At 34.7% G+C, this 16,154-nt stretch overlaps 1 protein-coding gene across 14 annotated transcripts in view; it reads left to right on the top strand.

Annotated features, from left to right (window-relative positions):
- Positions 1-1,480: 1,480 nt before the first annotated feature.
- LOC149566708 (DNA/RNA polymerases superfamily protein) overlaps positions 1,481-16,154 on the top strand; it is a 136,676-nt gene continuing 122,002 nt past the window's right edge. For 3 of the 14 annotated variants that reach the window (XM_089820026.1, XM_089820024.1, XM_089820022.1), the window contains exons 1-6: positions 1,560-1,878; positions 12,264-12,433; positions 12,706-12,879; positions 13,207-13,330; positions 13,457-13,557; positions 13,850-13,936. In XM_089820026.1, coding sequence (XP_089676152.1) covers positions 1,794-1,878; positions 12,264-12,433; positions 12,706-12,879; positions 13,207-13,330; positions 13,457-13,557; positions 13,850-13,936 — 741 coding nt within the window. In that variant the 5' untranslated portion in view covers positions 1,560-1,793. Of the gene's footprint in view, positions 1,879-12,263; positions 12,434-12,705; positions 12,880-13,206; positions 13,331-13,456; positions 13,558-13,849; positions 13,937-16,154 lie in introns of all 14 variants that reach the window. The other 11 variants (XM_089820036.1, XM_089820035.1, XM_089820033.1 and 8 more) reach the window with 6 other exon arrangements.

The following is a 16,154-nucleotide window of genomic DNA, read 5'->3' as shown; positions in this document are numbered from 1 at the left end:
ATGAGTATTCCTAAGAGCTTTAAATAGTTTTATTTTTTAGGAGTTAAATATACTCTTAATCTATATGAGTATAATAATCTATATGAGTATAATTTTATTATATGTTTAACTTATTGTTATCAAATTGATTATATATATAATTAATAGTATATAAATATATTATATTATCTAATATAAATATATATTAATATTAAATAAATGTCTCAATGTTTATTTAATATTAAATAAATGTCCCTAATGTTTATATATATTAAATAAATGCCACCAATGTTTATTTAATATTAATATTAATATTAATGGGTGTGAAAAAAATACAATTTTAATTACCACTCAAGAAGAGTAGAGCAACCTTGTGTACATGTCAAAAATGTTTTTCACAAAGTAATTTACAAATTTGAAAAGAATGGAAAAATGGTAGAAACTATATTCAAAACAAAGGTGGAGATTGTCATTAGTAAGATTCAATTTAAAACAATTTATTAATTACAATTCACAAATCTTTACCATATATCATAATTTTGATGAATAAATAAGGAAAAAACATATATTCTAACATAAGCTTTTTTTTGAACTTTTCAAATACTAATAGAATATAAAGAAAAATAAAGATCTATAGTTAACAGAAGTAGAAACATATGCCTTTAAAATGTGTTAAAGTGTTCATTTAAAATGTGTAAACGTGAAAATGCTCATTTATACAAGTAATGCATCAATTATTATGAGCTCGGAGTATTAACTAATATTTAATGTGTTAATTCTCAGATTAGACAAAGCTATACTAATCTTTATATTAGGATTTTAACTACAAAATGAGACATAATGTTGTGTTATGTCCAACCAATGTTTTGTATGATGTTCGTAAAGGCTAGCTCTAACCCTATGTATGAGAACATCTCTAGTATTTGATGAAGGACGAGTATTATCATTCCAAAATGATATTACCAATTTTTTTATTCTATCATCAATCCTATCACAACGAGGAGCTCCACACATAATTGTCCAATTTCCTTCCAAAGACCTATCATCCAAAATCATTCTCCTTTTAACATATTTAAAAAACCATATCTAAATAAAGCCACGGATACATAATTGACAAAAACTTATGATTACAGTATTTTTTATTAAAAAAATACTCATTATCCATTTCACTCTTAAATCTCCAAAATCCCAATATTATTGGATTAAAAAATTACCATTAAATCCAAAAATCTCAAAATTAAACTTACACATGCACATTTCACTCTTGCATCATCAACTTTTGATTCAAATTCTATTATCTTCTGTAATTCTATGACTTTATTAATAGATTATAGATATAGTTAATATTATAATTTTAACATTTCAATTTTATTATCTTTTTAAATTTATCTTATCCTGGTAAGTATAATAATTCTATTCATGATTTGAAATATTAGTTAAAGGAAACCCTTACAATCTTATTAGTTCCATCCTTACATGCCGGTACGGAAAAAGGTGCCGCGGGGTCCGTCATGGGAAGACGCGGAAGGAAGGAAACGGAGACGGAGGGATAAACGGCGTCATACCCAGCCAGTCGAAATAACTGGCTGGGTAGGCGTTGCCATAAAGTACTAGGGTCCTTTGGTCCTTCAAAATAGTTCATTGAGGAAAACATAAAGCATTGTGCAACTCCATGACATCCTTACAGGAAATGTGGGAGGCTTAACTTAGCTATAACCGCCAAAATTCAAAACCTTGAGCAACTCTGCAGGATATCCTGGAGATAATTTCCTTCCCGACGAAAAGAAGTTTCAAGGGTTTACTCCCTTCAATAGATGGATCACATGGCAGAGGAGGAAGAAAAACCCAATGTTCAACCTTGGCAGTCTTTTCACACCGTCTACACGAACGCCAAAGCTGGTAATTCTACATCTGTATAGTGGACGCGAGAGTCAATTTTGGCTATATAGTTATTACTTACTTGGCCTTCAATAGTTGAATGCATAATAGATCGGAGAAATCTGTGTTTCGTCAAAGTTCAATCGCAATAGAGAATTTCTTGAAATTAATTCCGATTTGAACATCGTGTACGGTGACTTTATTTGGTTGGTTTGAATGCAGTGTAGGGAAAACTTGAACCATGATGATGTTCACATGGGTGCGCTCAATTACCGTTACACCAGAAACTCGTGGGTTCTTTTATTTTGTCGGTTCACCCCGAAAATTATTAGTCGCCTTCTCCTGGGTGGAAAAAGGGAACGAAAATAACCAGACGGCAAATTTACATTATTTTCCCTTGTAAAACTTCTCGTACTTTTTAGAGTTGGCCTTCCGAACTTTTCTATCGATTTTGATTTACGCATCGTCAGAGAGGATTAGCATCGAAGTTTGCACATACAAGAAGGATTTACGTCAATTAAATCATCTTCACTTATTTGACACAGACTCATGGTTGTTAAGATGCTAACCTTTGTGCCATGCTAACCCTCTCTGACGATGTGTAAATCAACCCCGGTATAAAAGTTCTAAAGGCGAACTCTAAAAGCTATACTAGATATAGATACTATGAATAGCGAAGCAGTATTTTGTTGTCTGCTCCCAAACAATACGAACAGATTTGCTATAATTTATTGTTTTTGTCTAATTACAATTCTTTTTGAATTGATGATAAGCACAATTGCAACAAAGATGCATGCAAATACATTCTGCAACAGTTGGAGGTGTTTGCAACAATCCACACAAATAAGTTTAGCAACCACAGATTTGCAAGCTTTATGGTATTGCTTGGTAGGACATAGTTGAGAAGAATGGATGAATAGAAGATTGGAAGAAAGACATCGCAATATAGTAAGCAGGGATAAGATATGAATATTGCAAGGGCTTAAGCTTTTTTAACTTGGGAGAAACTTGTATTGTGGCGATGGATGACAATGTGAGATGGCTAGCTTAGTGTCTCATGGACACCTCAAACTAACTTGTAGTGTGCAATGGTCTATTATAATAGCAATTGGAAGACTGAGTTTTGAAACGTGAATGTGCATATTTTCAATTGAACATGGTAGAAACGTGAGAGAGTTGACTCGGACATTCAGCATCAGAGAACAAAAGTAAGCAAGTGTGAATTGATCCAATTGTTGTGATCTTATTGAATGGCTAGAACCATTAGTCACTTGTCTGATATGTGTCTGAACTTTTAGATATCGAAGAATGTCCATGTCAAGCGCTATTGTTTCATAGCTGCATTAAAAATTAATGAAAGTATTTTTCTCTGTTTTCTGCTACTCAGTATTTCAATTTTCCTGTACAGATTGAGATTTTGGCTACTCTAGTTAGCAGAATACCCTTGGCCTTCGAAACAGTTTTCCTAGCCTCCAAACTACTTGTGTTGGGGAAAATAACAGTTGATGAAAGATTCAAACGTTATTCGACTCCTACACATAGCCGAACTCATGTTGCCTTCATACATTCAGAATAATGCTAGATGAACTGCTCTAGACCTCTTCAACAAACCATCTAGCATTCCCTGCCTCCTTAAGGTTTGTAACAACTATATTGTCTTTAATTTAGAATGCAAAAGAATCTTGTAAAAAATTCTTCATGTGATCTCTAATGGCAACAAGCAAGAGAACTGGGCAATATTTCACCAAGGAAAGATGTTACATTTTCACCAAGGAATGATATTACATTTTTAGTGCCCAGTGGAATGACAAAAGATGCAGGGGGAGCAAAAATTCCTTCTTGTAATTACCATGTGTGAATTCAAGATCGTTCACACAGAGCTCAATGGAATTTTCTTGGGCTGTTTGGCAGAGTTGACAAGAATGAGAGTAGTATTCTTATCTTTAGAGTTAGATTTTGATCAAGCCCAAGGATCCATATCTACTAGAATCATGCAAATTTTCTGTTCATCCATGAATCACACTATTTGGAAGTGGTAAGAATCTGGCTCTCATACAGGTTGACAGCACAGGTTATTTCCTGAACAATTTTTGGCCCAAATTTGATATTGACTGACACAACTGATTGCCCATACAACTTTCTTATAAATCCAACATATGTTATGACTTGGTTTTCCAAACACTTGTAAGGGCATCGTGCTCAAGACTGCTCACAAGTTCACAATGGCAATGCAGTGCTTAATTTGGTACGAGTTTATTTGTGCCTTTAATGCAAATGAGAAAACTAGCTTGCCAAGTAAGGATCTTGTAATCTTCCAAACTTGAAGAAGATATACTAAGAAGTGAGCCTTTTGGGAAACTTGAGAGGTGTGGATAACTTCAGGGGTGTCATTGGCATGTTTCTTGGAAATACCAAGTTTGTTAAGAGTGAAATCTGTTGAAACTTCGGGACTTGCACCCCCCTCAAAACCTCAATGGGGATGTCCCCGGGATGTTTCCACACCAGGTAGTGTTAGAAATTTGTTAAACACTCCCCTCAGGATTCGTAACAAGGGATTAACTGCCTCTTGTGTACTATAAGTTGAGTGGTTGTATCAGGCATTGAAAGATCGGTCTTTTGGTGCAACGACAACCCCACTCTAACAAGTGGTATTAGAGCTTGGTCACAAGTTCGAATCCTCAGACCCTTGAGTAACATTGAGGGGGAGATTGTGAGAAATTTGTTCAATGCTCCCCTCAAGATTCGTGACAAGGGATTAACCGCTTCCTGTGTACTAAGTTGAGTGATTGTATCGGGCATTGAAAGATCGGTCTTTTGGTGCAACGACAACCCTACTCTAATAGGTACTTGGAGTACCCGAGTACCCCCACTTCAGTTACTCCACAACCACGCCGCTGCTAGGACAGGTACATGAATTTTTACTTGAATTTTGATTTTTGAATGTTATTATTGGTATGTACTATGCTACTATGTTGAATGTTGAATGGTTCTAGTTTGTGTTGCAATTTTAGTATGTTCAAGTATTTCAATTTGGTATGTTATCATTTCAAATTCTATATGTATAGTATACAAAATCCCCTACCGTCCCCAAATTTGAGGCCCTTTGTCCTCCGACCCTAGAAACTTGTCCTGCTATGCCGATGTACTCCAATGCCGGTGTTACATTGGTGAGATCTCTTTAAGGTATACTCAAATACAATAGATATCATTGGGTGATTCTGACATACAGGGATTGCAAATTCCTAACTTTGTAATAATGTTGGAGTGATGCATATGCTGCTATTTTTTGTTAGAAATTAATAAGAATCTTGGGATATGTTCCCATAATGGGTTGTCGAGGTTGAAGCAATGTTGTTCCATTAGTATGTATATTTGGGTCCATAACATGACTTGAGTGGGTCTTAGCATTAATACTGCAATGCTCAGCAGGTACATAAACAAAGAGCGTAACATCTCAATAGCTAGACACTTCATAAAAGATGGTAAACTTGAAGGAGGAAGAGAAGTAAGAGCATGCTTATCTCGTCATTCTCTTTTCCTACTTCTTTTTGTTCTTTTGAAAATAATTGCTATGATCTTGCAAGATATTTTACAAAATGTTGAACTTGCAAGTAGGTAGTGTATGCAAATTGAAAGTACTAACAAACAAAAATCTCTGGTTTGTTAAGCTAGACAAGGTCTCAAAGCTATGAACTCCTCATAGCATCACCTTACACATAGGTCTAGTTGTAAATATTTTACAACTTGTGTTCTAGCTTATCCCCCTTATCCTTCTCAACCTAGTGGGTTTTCTTCTTGTCCTTTTTCCCTTAGTTGAATTAGTCAAATCTGCACTAGTTGCATTTTGATTTTTACGAAGTTGTCTAGACACTTACGAAGAATACCTATGTTGAAATGAAAGCAGATTATAACTGTATGAGAAATAGTATACTTGCACAAACAACACCACACTTCAATAGAACATTAGATTATTAGTCCATAATGAGTATATAGAGCAAATTACAAGCAAAGAGACAAACAAGAGTGTCCTATTGCTCTCTATCTAGAACAAGTATGAAATGGATCTTGAGGTGCTCTCAGACATTGTAGATCCATGATCAATGACAATGCATTCTAGAATGAGAGATTCAAACATGAAACAATGAAACAACAATGCATCTAAGATTAGCAGATTAAGACGAAATGAGTTGATTCCGTTATGAAATTGAAGTTATCTAAATGCAAAGTGCACGATTAAGCTATATGAGTATGAAATTCTACAACATGTACTTAAGATGCAAGTGAGTGGGATATTTTGAGAACATATGGATATGAATGTAGAAATGTGGATCAAATGAGCTCAAAATTGATTCCTTTTATAGAAAATGAGATGAAACGAGTGTTGTAGATTGATTCTTAAGGAGTGGCTAGGATTTACCTTTAAGTGATCCATGTGTGTCAACTCCCATTGGGCCATTAACAATTGAATTGTCACTTTGTGATGAGTTGTAGTTTAGGAGCTTTTATTAATTTGTTTTTATTTTTAGCCAAGAGGATTTAATTAAATAGGCCAAGGTAATTAAATGAGGGTTTTTGATCAATTAATGATGATTGAATGCAAGTTTAGGAAGTGGGGTAGGTGTGAGGCAAGTTCTCACCTTAGGAGCTAAATGGTTCCCATGGATATCCTACTTGGATGACCATGGAAAAGTGAGATCTACTATTAACATTAGTGGTAGTCCTTGTGACACCTTGGAAGTAGTTGCCACTAAAAGGAGCCAAAGGGGTGATCATTTATGCATTTGATAAGTTCATCTTTAGGATGAAGCTTCCGTTTGGTGGATGCAATGTTTTGGTCTGATTCATTAATATAACATCTATGTTGTATAGGGGGGTGTTTTTTACAAACTCTAGGAAAATGTATTCTTGTGAGCTCTGAAATTTCCTTGAAAGGGTGATGGCATTGGCGACAGGGGTCATTTTAGTTCCTTTGACAATGATATTGATCTTCATAGTTATAGATTGTTTCACAAGGTTTGTCGAATTTTTGGCTTTAGGTTCAAAATTTGGTGAACCTAAAAACAATCGTATATGTTTGAGTTAAATTTGTACAACACTTTTTTTTTGGTTTCTCTTAAATCATGGCCTTGGTTCAGTGGAACAACATTAGCTGTTTGAAGAGTGTTTCAAAAGATGGTTAGGGCAAACTAAGTCCGCAGTGAAACACATTTGTTGTGAGCTTGTTCTGTGCAATATTTTCTCAACTTCTATGGGCTTTTCCTCTAGCCCTGCAAACACAGTGGCTTTACTACAACCAAAGTTGCACACAATGATCCGCCGAAAGGCATTCCTTGTCTCCCGAAAGCTTTTCTATGGCCCTGCAACGAACAAACTATGATAGGGTCCATAGATTTCAATTTAATATATTATTTTGTTTTTAAGGTTTTTGTTATATTTTTAGACGTTTGAGATACATTTAGATTTATGTCATTTTTATTTAGTTACTAATTATAAAAAGATATAAGTTTATTTATTATTATAAAATTCATCTTTATTAATTTAGTACAATATTAATATTTGGTATATATTATTTTTCATTTTGTTTTCTAAAGTTAAAATAAAAAACTAATGTATTTCTATTTTATGTTTTGATTAGTATAATTAGGAATTTTATTTTGTTTGTAAAGTTTAATGTTTTATAAAATAAAAATTTGTATTATTTTAATTTTTTAGGAGTCAAAAGAAGAAAATAAAAAATAAATTATTGGATATACTATTATACATATTTACATCTTCTTAATATACATATATTATTTTTTGAATATAAGGTGAATTTCATATTGAATTTTTTTATCCTTGTCGAACTTCATCCAAATTTCATAGTTGCCGAACTCGAACTCAAATTTGAATCTTGTGACTTAGTTTATAGATCAGCATTGATTGCGATGTCGGGAGGACATTGTTCCCAACAAAAAATAGTCATGACAACAAATTTTGATGCTACTAGAACAGATGCAGCCACCATACACTAAAAATCATTGCATCAAAATAAAGATTAATTCATTACAATACAGACTGTCACTAATATGACCACGGACTTTTGACATGGCAATCTGACTAGCTTTGACATTAATGACAAAATATTCAACAATCTCCCCCTTTGACATTTATGGCAACTCCATCTAAAACCAAACTGAAACCAAAATCGCTCTGAAATAATCCTGCTCCTCAACTCACTACTCCCCCTTTGACATCAATTACTGATACCAACCCGCATAAATGAAATGGGCCTGATAGAATGTGAGAATGAAAACTCCCGAGTCAGAACAACAATTCAAGGATGAAGTGAAATCACTCCCAACTGCATGTGTCACAGCCAACCTTCATCTACCCAACTCTAACAACACTTTTTCACTTTTGATATCATCAAGAATGTATAGATTGTTGGCAGCTGCACTGGCATCAGCTTTGTGTTTTCCATCTTTATTGTTTTCACAACAATCTGAATTGAAAACTAAATTGTGTCCTTGATCGTACGTTTGGCTTTTGCTTCATGGATTATGTTTCAAACCTTCTAGATATAAAACATTCTCAACTTTGGTGTCTCCATTTTTACAAAATAAGTGTACCTTTACCTTTGACTTTTGCAGATGCATTGTTACCGACTCTTACCATACCTCCCTTAGTCCTTTACAGAGTGAGAAACCTTTGACTTTTGCAGATGCATTGTTACCAACTCTTACTGTACCTCCCTTAGTCCTTTACAGAGTGAGAAACTTGCCCTTGTCTCCAGTCATATGCCTAGAACATCCATTGTCAATATACCATTTGTCTTTTTCATTTTGTGTATGAAGGGCTGTTTGCATAATCAAGGATACCATTTCTTCCTCCAGACCATAGCAACCTCTTTTGTGCTGTCCTCTTTCTCAACCTTCATGCTTTGCTTAGAGGAATCTACCATACCAGTTCGACAAACTCCTGCAGTGTGACCAAGGTTATTACATTTATAACATATAAATTGTTGTTCCTCAAAAGAGCAAACGAGTTCCTACTCATAAGTCTGAAATCATTTGTTAAACTTGGTCATAAGTTCCTGTCTTGAGATAGGAGGCCTTTTGAAAGCATTTCTGATCTTTGTTAGTGAATCTTTTGTGCTATCAATGTTGGTTTTATGCTATTCTTTTGTAGACTTAGAGCTTTGACCTGATTGAAGACCAACTCTGCCTTTATTAGTAGACAATCTTTGTGAGGCAATGGCCTTGTCGAAGGACATGAAATTTTTCTGATTTATCTTTTCACGATTCAGATGTGGCAAAGATTTATCTTTCTACGGGAAACAATTTTAGCTTTAAGTCTATCACATCTTCCTTGAGCTTGAGCTGATTTTTTAATTTATTCTTTCATTTTTTTTCTTCAACCTGAACCTTCAAATCAACTATCAGTTTTTCTACTTCGCCAAGAGCTTGAGATATCTTAGTATTCGTCTCACTCCCTTCTTGTAGCAGCAACTTCAAGTTCTTATTTTTCTTTCTAAGTCTCTTGATTTCATTGAGAGCACTTCTAAGCTCCTCTTCAAAATCTTCTTCTTCTTCATCAATATTACCTTCATGTTCTTGATTTTCAGCATGTACTTCTTTGGCCATGAACAATATTTCTTCACTTAAAGACTCTTCATCACTAACATTGGATGAACTACTTTCTTCCTTTCAATAGAGACTTCCTTTTGGATTTCTGAAACTTACCTTTTTCCTCAGACTTCTTGTTAGACTTAGGATTCTTTTTATAGGTGCTGTCCTTACTTTTGCATATGGACATTGAGCTGTGAAATATCCTACCTTACCACAGTCAAAGCACTTGAAAGATAAACTCCCTTTATATTTACTTGAATATTTCTTCAACTTCCTCAAGAAATGTGGCTTTTCAGTATCAAACTCTTCACTAGAACTTTGGCTAGATACACACTCCTTGTGTTTTCCTTTCTTCAAAACTTTGAAGGCTGCCTCCTTTTTGGATGAAGAATCAGAAATTTTCCTCATCTCATAGGCTGTTATAATACCATGAAGCTCATCAACTATCAACTTTTCAAGTTCCTTCATATCTTCAATCGCTGAATCCTTTGCATTAAATCGCAAAGGAAAGAGACCTTAATTTTTTGTGGATTGCAGTGGGCTCTTTAACCTTTTCTCCTAAACTCTTAGTAGTGTTAACAACTTCATCCACTCGCAGAAAATAAGTAGCAACATTTTCCTGTTCCTGCATCTCGAGACTTTCAAAATGTTTTCTATGAGTCTGAAGCTTTGCCATCTTAACCTTGTCATCTCCTTCATATGTTTTTCAACTTTTTTGAAGTTTCTCCCAAATCTCATGAGTTGTATTATGTGCAGAAATTTTACAAACCCCGTGTCTGATAAACCACATAAGATTGCATTTGTATACTCCAAAATGCATACTTGGAGCCATCAAATAAGGTTGCTCTATTCGTAGCAAGACCTTCATGAGAGCCCGTTTGTGCAATCAGGATTAATCTCCTAGCGTTTAAGCTCTTTTTTCAAAGGAACTCAGTCCTATTCCTAACACCACTTGAAGAGTACATAGAAAATATTGAAGGGTTGGGGGGGGGGTAGGGGTTGAATTAGTATTTTAAAACTTTTAAATACACGAAACCACATAGAAGAGAGATAAAACAGAGAAAGCCAACATCAACACAAGGCGAACACTAAATTCACTTGGAAAACCCTTTCAGATAAAAAAGTCCACATCAAATCACAACTTTCATTAAACAAATAGGCATCAACCCAAATTACATAACTGAGCACCAACTCGGAGAGAGCACCAATCCTCCTCGAAGGCACCAACTTTGTTCAGCTGAAGTATTAACTTTAGTTTTCACACAAACTCAAGTTAAACTGAAACCTGAAACAGTTATTGACCACTTGGAACTAGCACATTGAAAAAGATGATCAAAATGTATCTTGTAGCAAACTGAAGATAACAAATAATACTAGATTTTCTTTTTTGATAAGCCCAACGCATAGCCTACATACTCATCTCCATCACACATATCTTAAGAAATATCAGCCGAACTATCTATATATTCCTCTAGAATTGAAAAAAGGTTCTTAGATGCTGAAAAGTGTTACACATTGCTATTTTCATAAATATGCCGCCCCGCCTCGCTCACAATCAACAGAAGAATTTTGACGCTGTCAGAGCACCTGCACCTGCACCCAAAAAAAAGATTAATTCAGTACAATAGAGGCTGCCCCTAATTAGAATGGCCATAGATTTTTGACATGCCAATCTGACTAGCTTTGACATCAATGAAACAATATTCAACACAAGTAACATAATCGTAATGTTGTTTGGTTAGTGCAGTTGGTTATGGTTTTTGATAAATTTTGTTGTAGGTTTAGGTTGCTTGGTTGGTTTCTGATGCTTTAGCCTGCTGCTTGGCTGTAATGGCCCAGGGCAGTGCTAACTTTTTGTAATGGTTCTCTGGGTTTAGGGTCCTCTCCCTGCCTTCATTATCAAAAACACAATCAAATGCCCCAATAAAAGTCACAGTTGACACTTGTTTTGGACTAAGAAGGTAGTAGGCAATTTGAGGTTGTTTATACTGGTGAAGAGGTGAATACATGTGCCATCCCTTTTTTTCTACTAGGTTAAAGGGTGCTTGAACACCGATTTTGTGATTAAACTCATCAAGAACAACCATATTAAGCTTAGTAATGAATCCATACTTCTCTTTGTTGAGGTGGAATACAAATTTCCCAGGATAATTTTGAATGTTTCTTGCATCTATTTTGCTCTTCTGTGTTGCCGTTTATCTTTATTTTTCTGGGCTCAAAATCTAACTCTGTTTTCATTTCATCTGTGAGCATCTATAGATACCATATTTGAAGTCCAATGTCTATTATTTGTCTGATATTTGATAATGTTGCGTTTCATACATCGTCTGTTGGAGTAAGCTGCCCATTTCAATTTGCAAATTTAACTTAAGTTAAAGGTGCTTGAACACCGATTTTGTGATTAAACTCATCAAGAACAACCATATTAAGCTTAGTAATGAATCCATACTTCTCTTTGTTGAGGTGGAATACAAATTTCCCAGGATAATTTTGAATGTTTCTTGCATCTATTTTGCTCTTCTGTGTTGCCGTTTATCTTTATTTTTCTGGGCTCAAAATCTAACTCTGTTTTCATTTCATCTGTGAGCATCTATAGATACCATATTTGAAGTCCAATGTCTATTATTTGTCTGATATTTGATAATGTTGCGTTTCATACATCGTCTGTTGGAGTAAGCTGCCCATTTCAATTTGCAAATTTAACTTAAGTTGAAGTAAAGAATAAGATGTTCAGGTCTGGGAAAGGTTAAACTGTTCTCTTTTTCTTTTTCAAAATTTTCCAATGTTTTCTTGTTTTAGGTATGGATGGGGTGGACAAGGAGAAGGTTCAAAAGGTAGTTTATGAGATGAGTAAAGGATCCAAATATTTTGAAAATGAAAAGCGAAGGGAAGCATATATTCAGCAAAGGATAGATAACCTACGTTGTCAGGTGGCTCATCTTTCTTCTGATATTGCCAATTTTGAGAAGGTATGACACAAGCCATTCTTAGATTGTTTCTTTCTAATCACAACTTGAAGTCAAAGGTTGTTTGATGTCAATGGGTTTGATTTAATGTCACGCTCTCAAATAGTAACTTTTTGTAGCTTATTTCACTTAGGATGCACCAGGAAAACACTTTGTTAATGGATTATAGTTAGTACATGTGGCTTTTGCCTTCCTACATAGCTAATTCTGGTCTGGTTATATAATTGTCCTGTCTTGTTTAAATGTATTGATTTGGAAAATATGAAAACTTATAGGTTGCAGATAGAAGAGTTTTGGAGCTTGAAGGTGGCAGAGATTTATCAAGAACCTGGATACATGTTGATATGGATGCTTTTTATGCAGCTGTTGAGACACTAGAAAATCCTTCATTGGTAGGCAAACCCATGGCTGTCGGAAACATGTCTATGATTTGCACAGCTAATTACGAGGTGAAAAATGTATTCTTCATTTCTCTCAGTTGTTGCTGAGTGTGTGTTTTTCCTCTGCTTTCAAATTCCGAATCTCAAATTCATCAAAGGTTGGTTTGATTGGCATAATAGGGATAAATCAAATGCAGACGATGATTGAGTATTGTTTCCTGATTCTTATGCTTTTGGTCATCCAAGTATAAGATCATTTTAAACAAAAATGCATCAGTTTTATAAGAATCTAAAGTTCACATTGTAAGAACTTATTTCAGTGACTTCAAAGAGTTTAAGGAACTTGACTTATTTGTTTGGGATATATCTAAATATCTATAAATGTGTTTGCCTCAGGCTCGAAAATTTGGTGTGCGTGCTGCAATGCCTGGGTTCATTGCACGAAAGCTGTGCCCTGATTTAGTTTTTGTGCCAACAAATTTCCAGAAGTATTCATATTACAGTGAGCTAACAAGAAAAGGTTTTATTTACTTCGACTGCTTATGTATTACTAGCATGCAAATATGTTTTAATTGTCTAAAAAATGAAATCTCCCTGCTCTGTTAGGCTTGTCACTGCTTAATTGCTCTCCATTGTGTTTCTTCAGTATTTCGTGAATATGATCCTCGATTTATTGCAAGGAGCCTTGATGAAGCATATCTTGATGTTACCGATGTTTGTAAGGAGCGATGCATGAATGGAGAAAAAGTAAGCTTTTGTGGTGTACACTACCTGCTTTTCGCATATTTATCATTTTTCACTTTTAGTTGTCTTTTGTAAACAGTTTCAGTAGCACCTTTACTTTTCTAATATCCATGTTACCATTATGTTTTCATAAAATGAAGGTTGCAAAAGAATTTTAGATTGCATGTATTTTTTCATCTGAGCTACCTGTAGCTTTTTTTTTTGATCGAGATTTCATATTGTAAGATTTTTTGATTAGAGATAGCCGTAGCACATTTTGTTTGTCTCTTATGCAAAGTTGTTTCTGGTAATGGAGGTTGCAGAAGAGATAAGAAGTGCTGTTCATGCTCAAACTGGTCTGACTTGCAGTGCAGGAGTAGCAGCAAATCGCTTGCTTGCAAAGGTGCATATAATTTTCCTTTTTGTCATTTCTTGGAACTGCAAACTGGTAGTTAGTTTCAAATCGAAATCATTGACAGCATGAATCAGAGACTAGGAACTTCTTTTAATAAGATCAAAAATCTCACATCTAAATGTGGTAAATATTAAAGAATTGATATAAAATCTATATGCAGTTATTTCCAAAAGCATCCATTAGAAATTCATGAACTGTTGAAACTTTATGTTCTTAATAAATATTATAGAATCCAGAAGTTGTATTCATAATAGCTGATCCTATGCATTTTAAAAACTATTCTCCCTTCTTTTAGAAACTAAAGTATGTGTATAAAGGTTCTTTGCGTGTTCTATTTGTTATTTTTCCTTTGTTTCTCATATACTAGCTCGTTATGGGTTTTTCTTTTGTCATTGAGATTTCTTCATCTTTCTTGTGGATTGTTTTCTGTCTTCAATGCATGTTAGTAAGGGGTTAATGTTTAATTAAAACTACATCATAATCCTTCATGTCTTGTGAACTGCATCTCATTTGAACTATTATTTGAATTCAGATTCCGGTAATTGTATCCATCCTCCACTTTTTTGGATAATTTAATGCCAATTTCCTCAGGAGGAATTTCTCTGTTTCATGTAGCTATAGTAGAAAAAGTGTTCAAAGACTGCCTTTGTATGTTTGGTGTTGAAGTACTTTCCTTGCAGAAGATGCTTTGTTCTTGCTTTAATTGTTTATCTTATTATTCCTAGCATTTCAAATTGTTTCTGGTTCTTGATTGACATTCCTTTGCTAGCTTAAAGTTATACCGCTTGCTCTATTTTGCTGTGCATTTCCAATGTCCTTTACAATTATCATGGAATATTTTGAAACTTTGAATTAGTGAGGAGCTTTTGTCAATATTAGCAACACTCGAATGGTGTATTTATGTTCTTGAAGATCTAAATAAGAAAATGGAAGCATAATCTATTTCTTGTACTGAAGGGACACATATTAAAAGGCTCTCATTTGGTGTAGATCCAAAGTTCTGAAAATTATTCTATTTCTTATCAATTTTACTTATTCTTAATTGAACTATGCCCTCAAAGAGGTTTTTCAAAGGCCATAGAAACAGGGTTATAATTTTTCCTTGTTTTTACTACTTAAGGACAATTATTTGTTATTATATAATGCGGATGTCTTCTCTTGAAATTTTGTGTAGTGTGATGCAATCTTATCACAACTAGGCAGCTTTTCTTCCCGTTAGCCTATTCCTGGGCTCCCATGTGTTATTAGGAGTTCGTTAGGAGACTGAGCGTTATTGGGAGTGTCAAGATTTGAGTTTTTAGTTTGTGTGTGTTTCAACAACAATTATATTGTTAATATATGCCATTTTTAGTAAGTGCTTGTTTGGGCACTTACCTTTTTTCGTTCTGATTCCACTTCAATGTGAAATGTTCTCTTTCAATGTTGTGGTGAAATTCTCTAAGGTGATGGAAAATTGTACTTTATATTTCTTACTCATCTGTTTTAAAAAGTCAATATGAAACTTGAGTGCTTAATATTTCAAAATTTGTGACTCAAGTGAACACCTAGGTGACATAATCTAATTTAGAAGTTACATGTGGGTCTTTCTTGAGGGAATATGTAATGTCCCCATTCTAAAATAAGATTTAATAATAAAATTTCAATATAGAAATAAATAATAATAAATATACTATAATATAATTACAAGCTGATTAAGATTAATGAAAGGTCAAGAGATATGCAATGAAGAGTTGTGACTCCGTCTCTTCTAATCCTATTGAGGTGGGATCCTTTCCTTTGGAGGTGGAAAGGAGTAATGTGGGAGAGGTGTTGTTGTGTGGTTGGGAGTTCTCTACTTGTGACATTTGGTTGGTTTCGGGCTCTTCCTTCGAGCCTTGTTTTAGGTTTGGGGAGCCCTGTTTTTTCCCTTCCTCGCCCTACCCCTTGTGGTTTGGGAGGCTGTCCTTTTTTCTGTTGCTTCTCCTTTGCTTTGTCTCTTGTGGTAGCTTGTGTTGGTTAGGGGAGCCTGGCAAAACCCCATAGTTTCCAGTGGTTTGTAGATGATCAATCTTTAAAGGTGGTTTATTATTATGGTTTTGGGAGCCATGTCAAAACTTGTTGTTCAGGTTCGAGGAGCCTCTCAAAATCCTTTGGTGTTCCTTATTTGGGAAGCTTTTGTGGTTGTAGCTGGGAACTTGGGAGAGCCTTTCAAAACCCTGTAGCATCA

This window comes from Cupressus sempervirens, chromosome 3 (genome assembly GCF_028749045.1).
Source record: "Cupressus sempervirens isolate cs-2001-9-10 chromosome 3, ASM2874904v1, whole genome shotgun sequence".
Lineage (NCBI taxonomy): Eukaryota > Viridiplantae > Streptophyta > Pinopsida > Cupressales > Cupressaceae > Cupressus > Cupressus sempervirens.
This window is presented reverse-complemented; position numbering and strand designations above follow the sequence as displayed.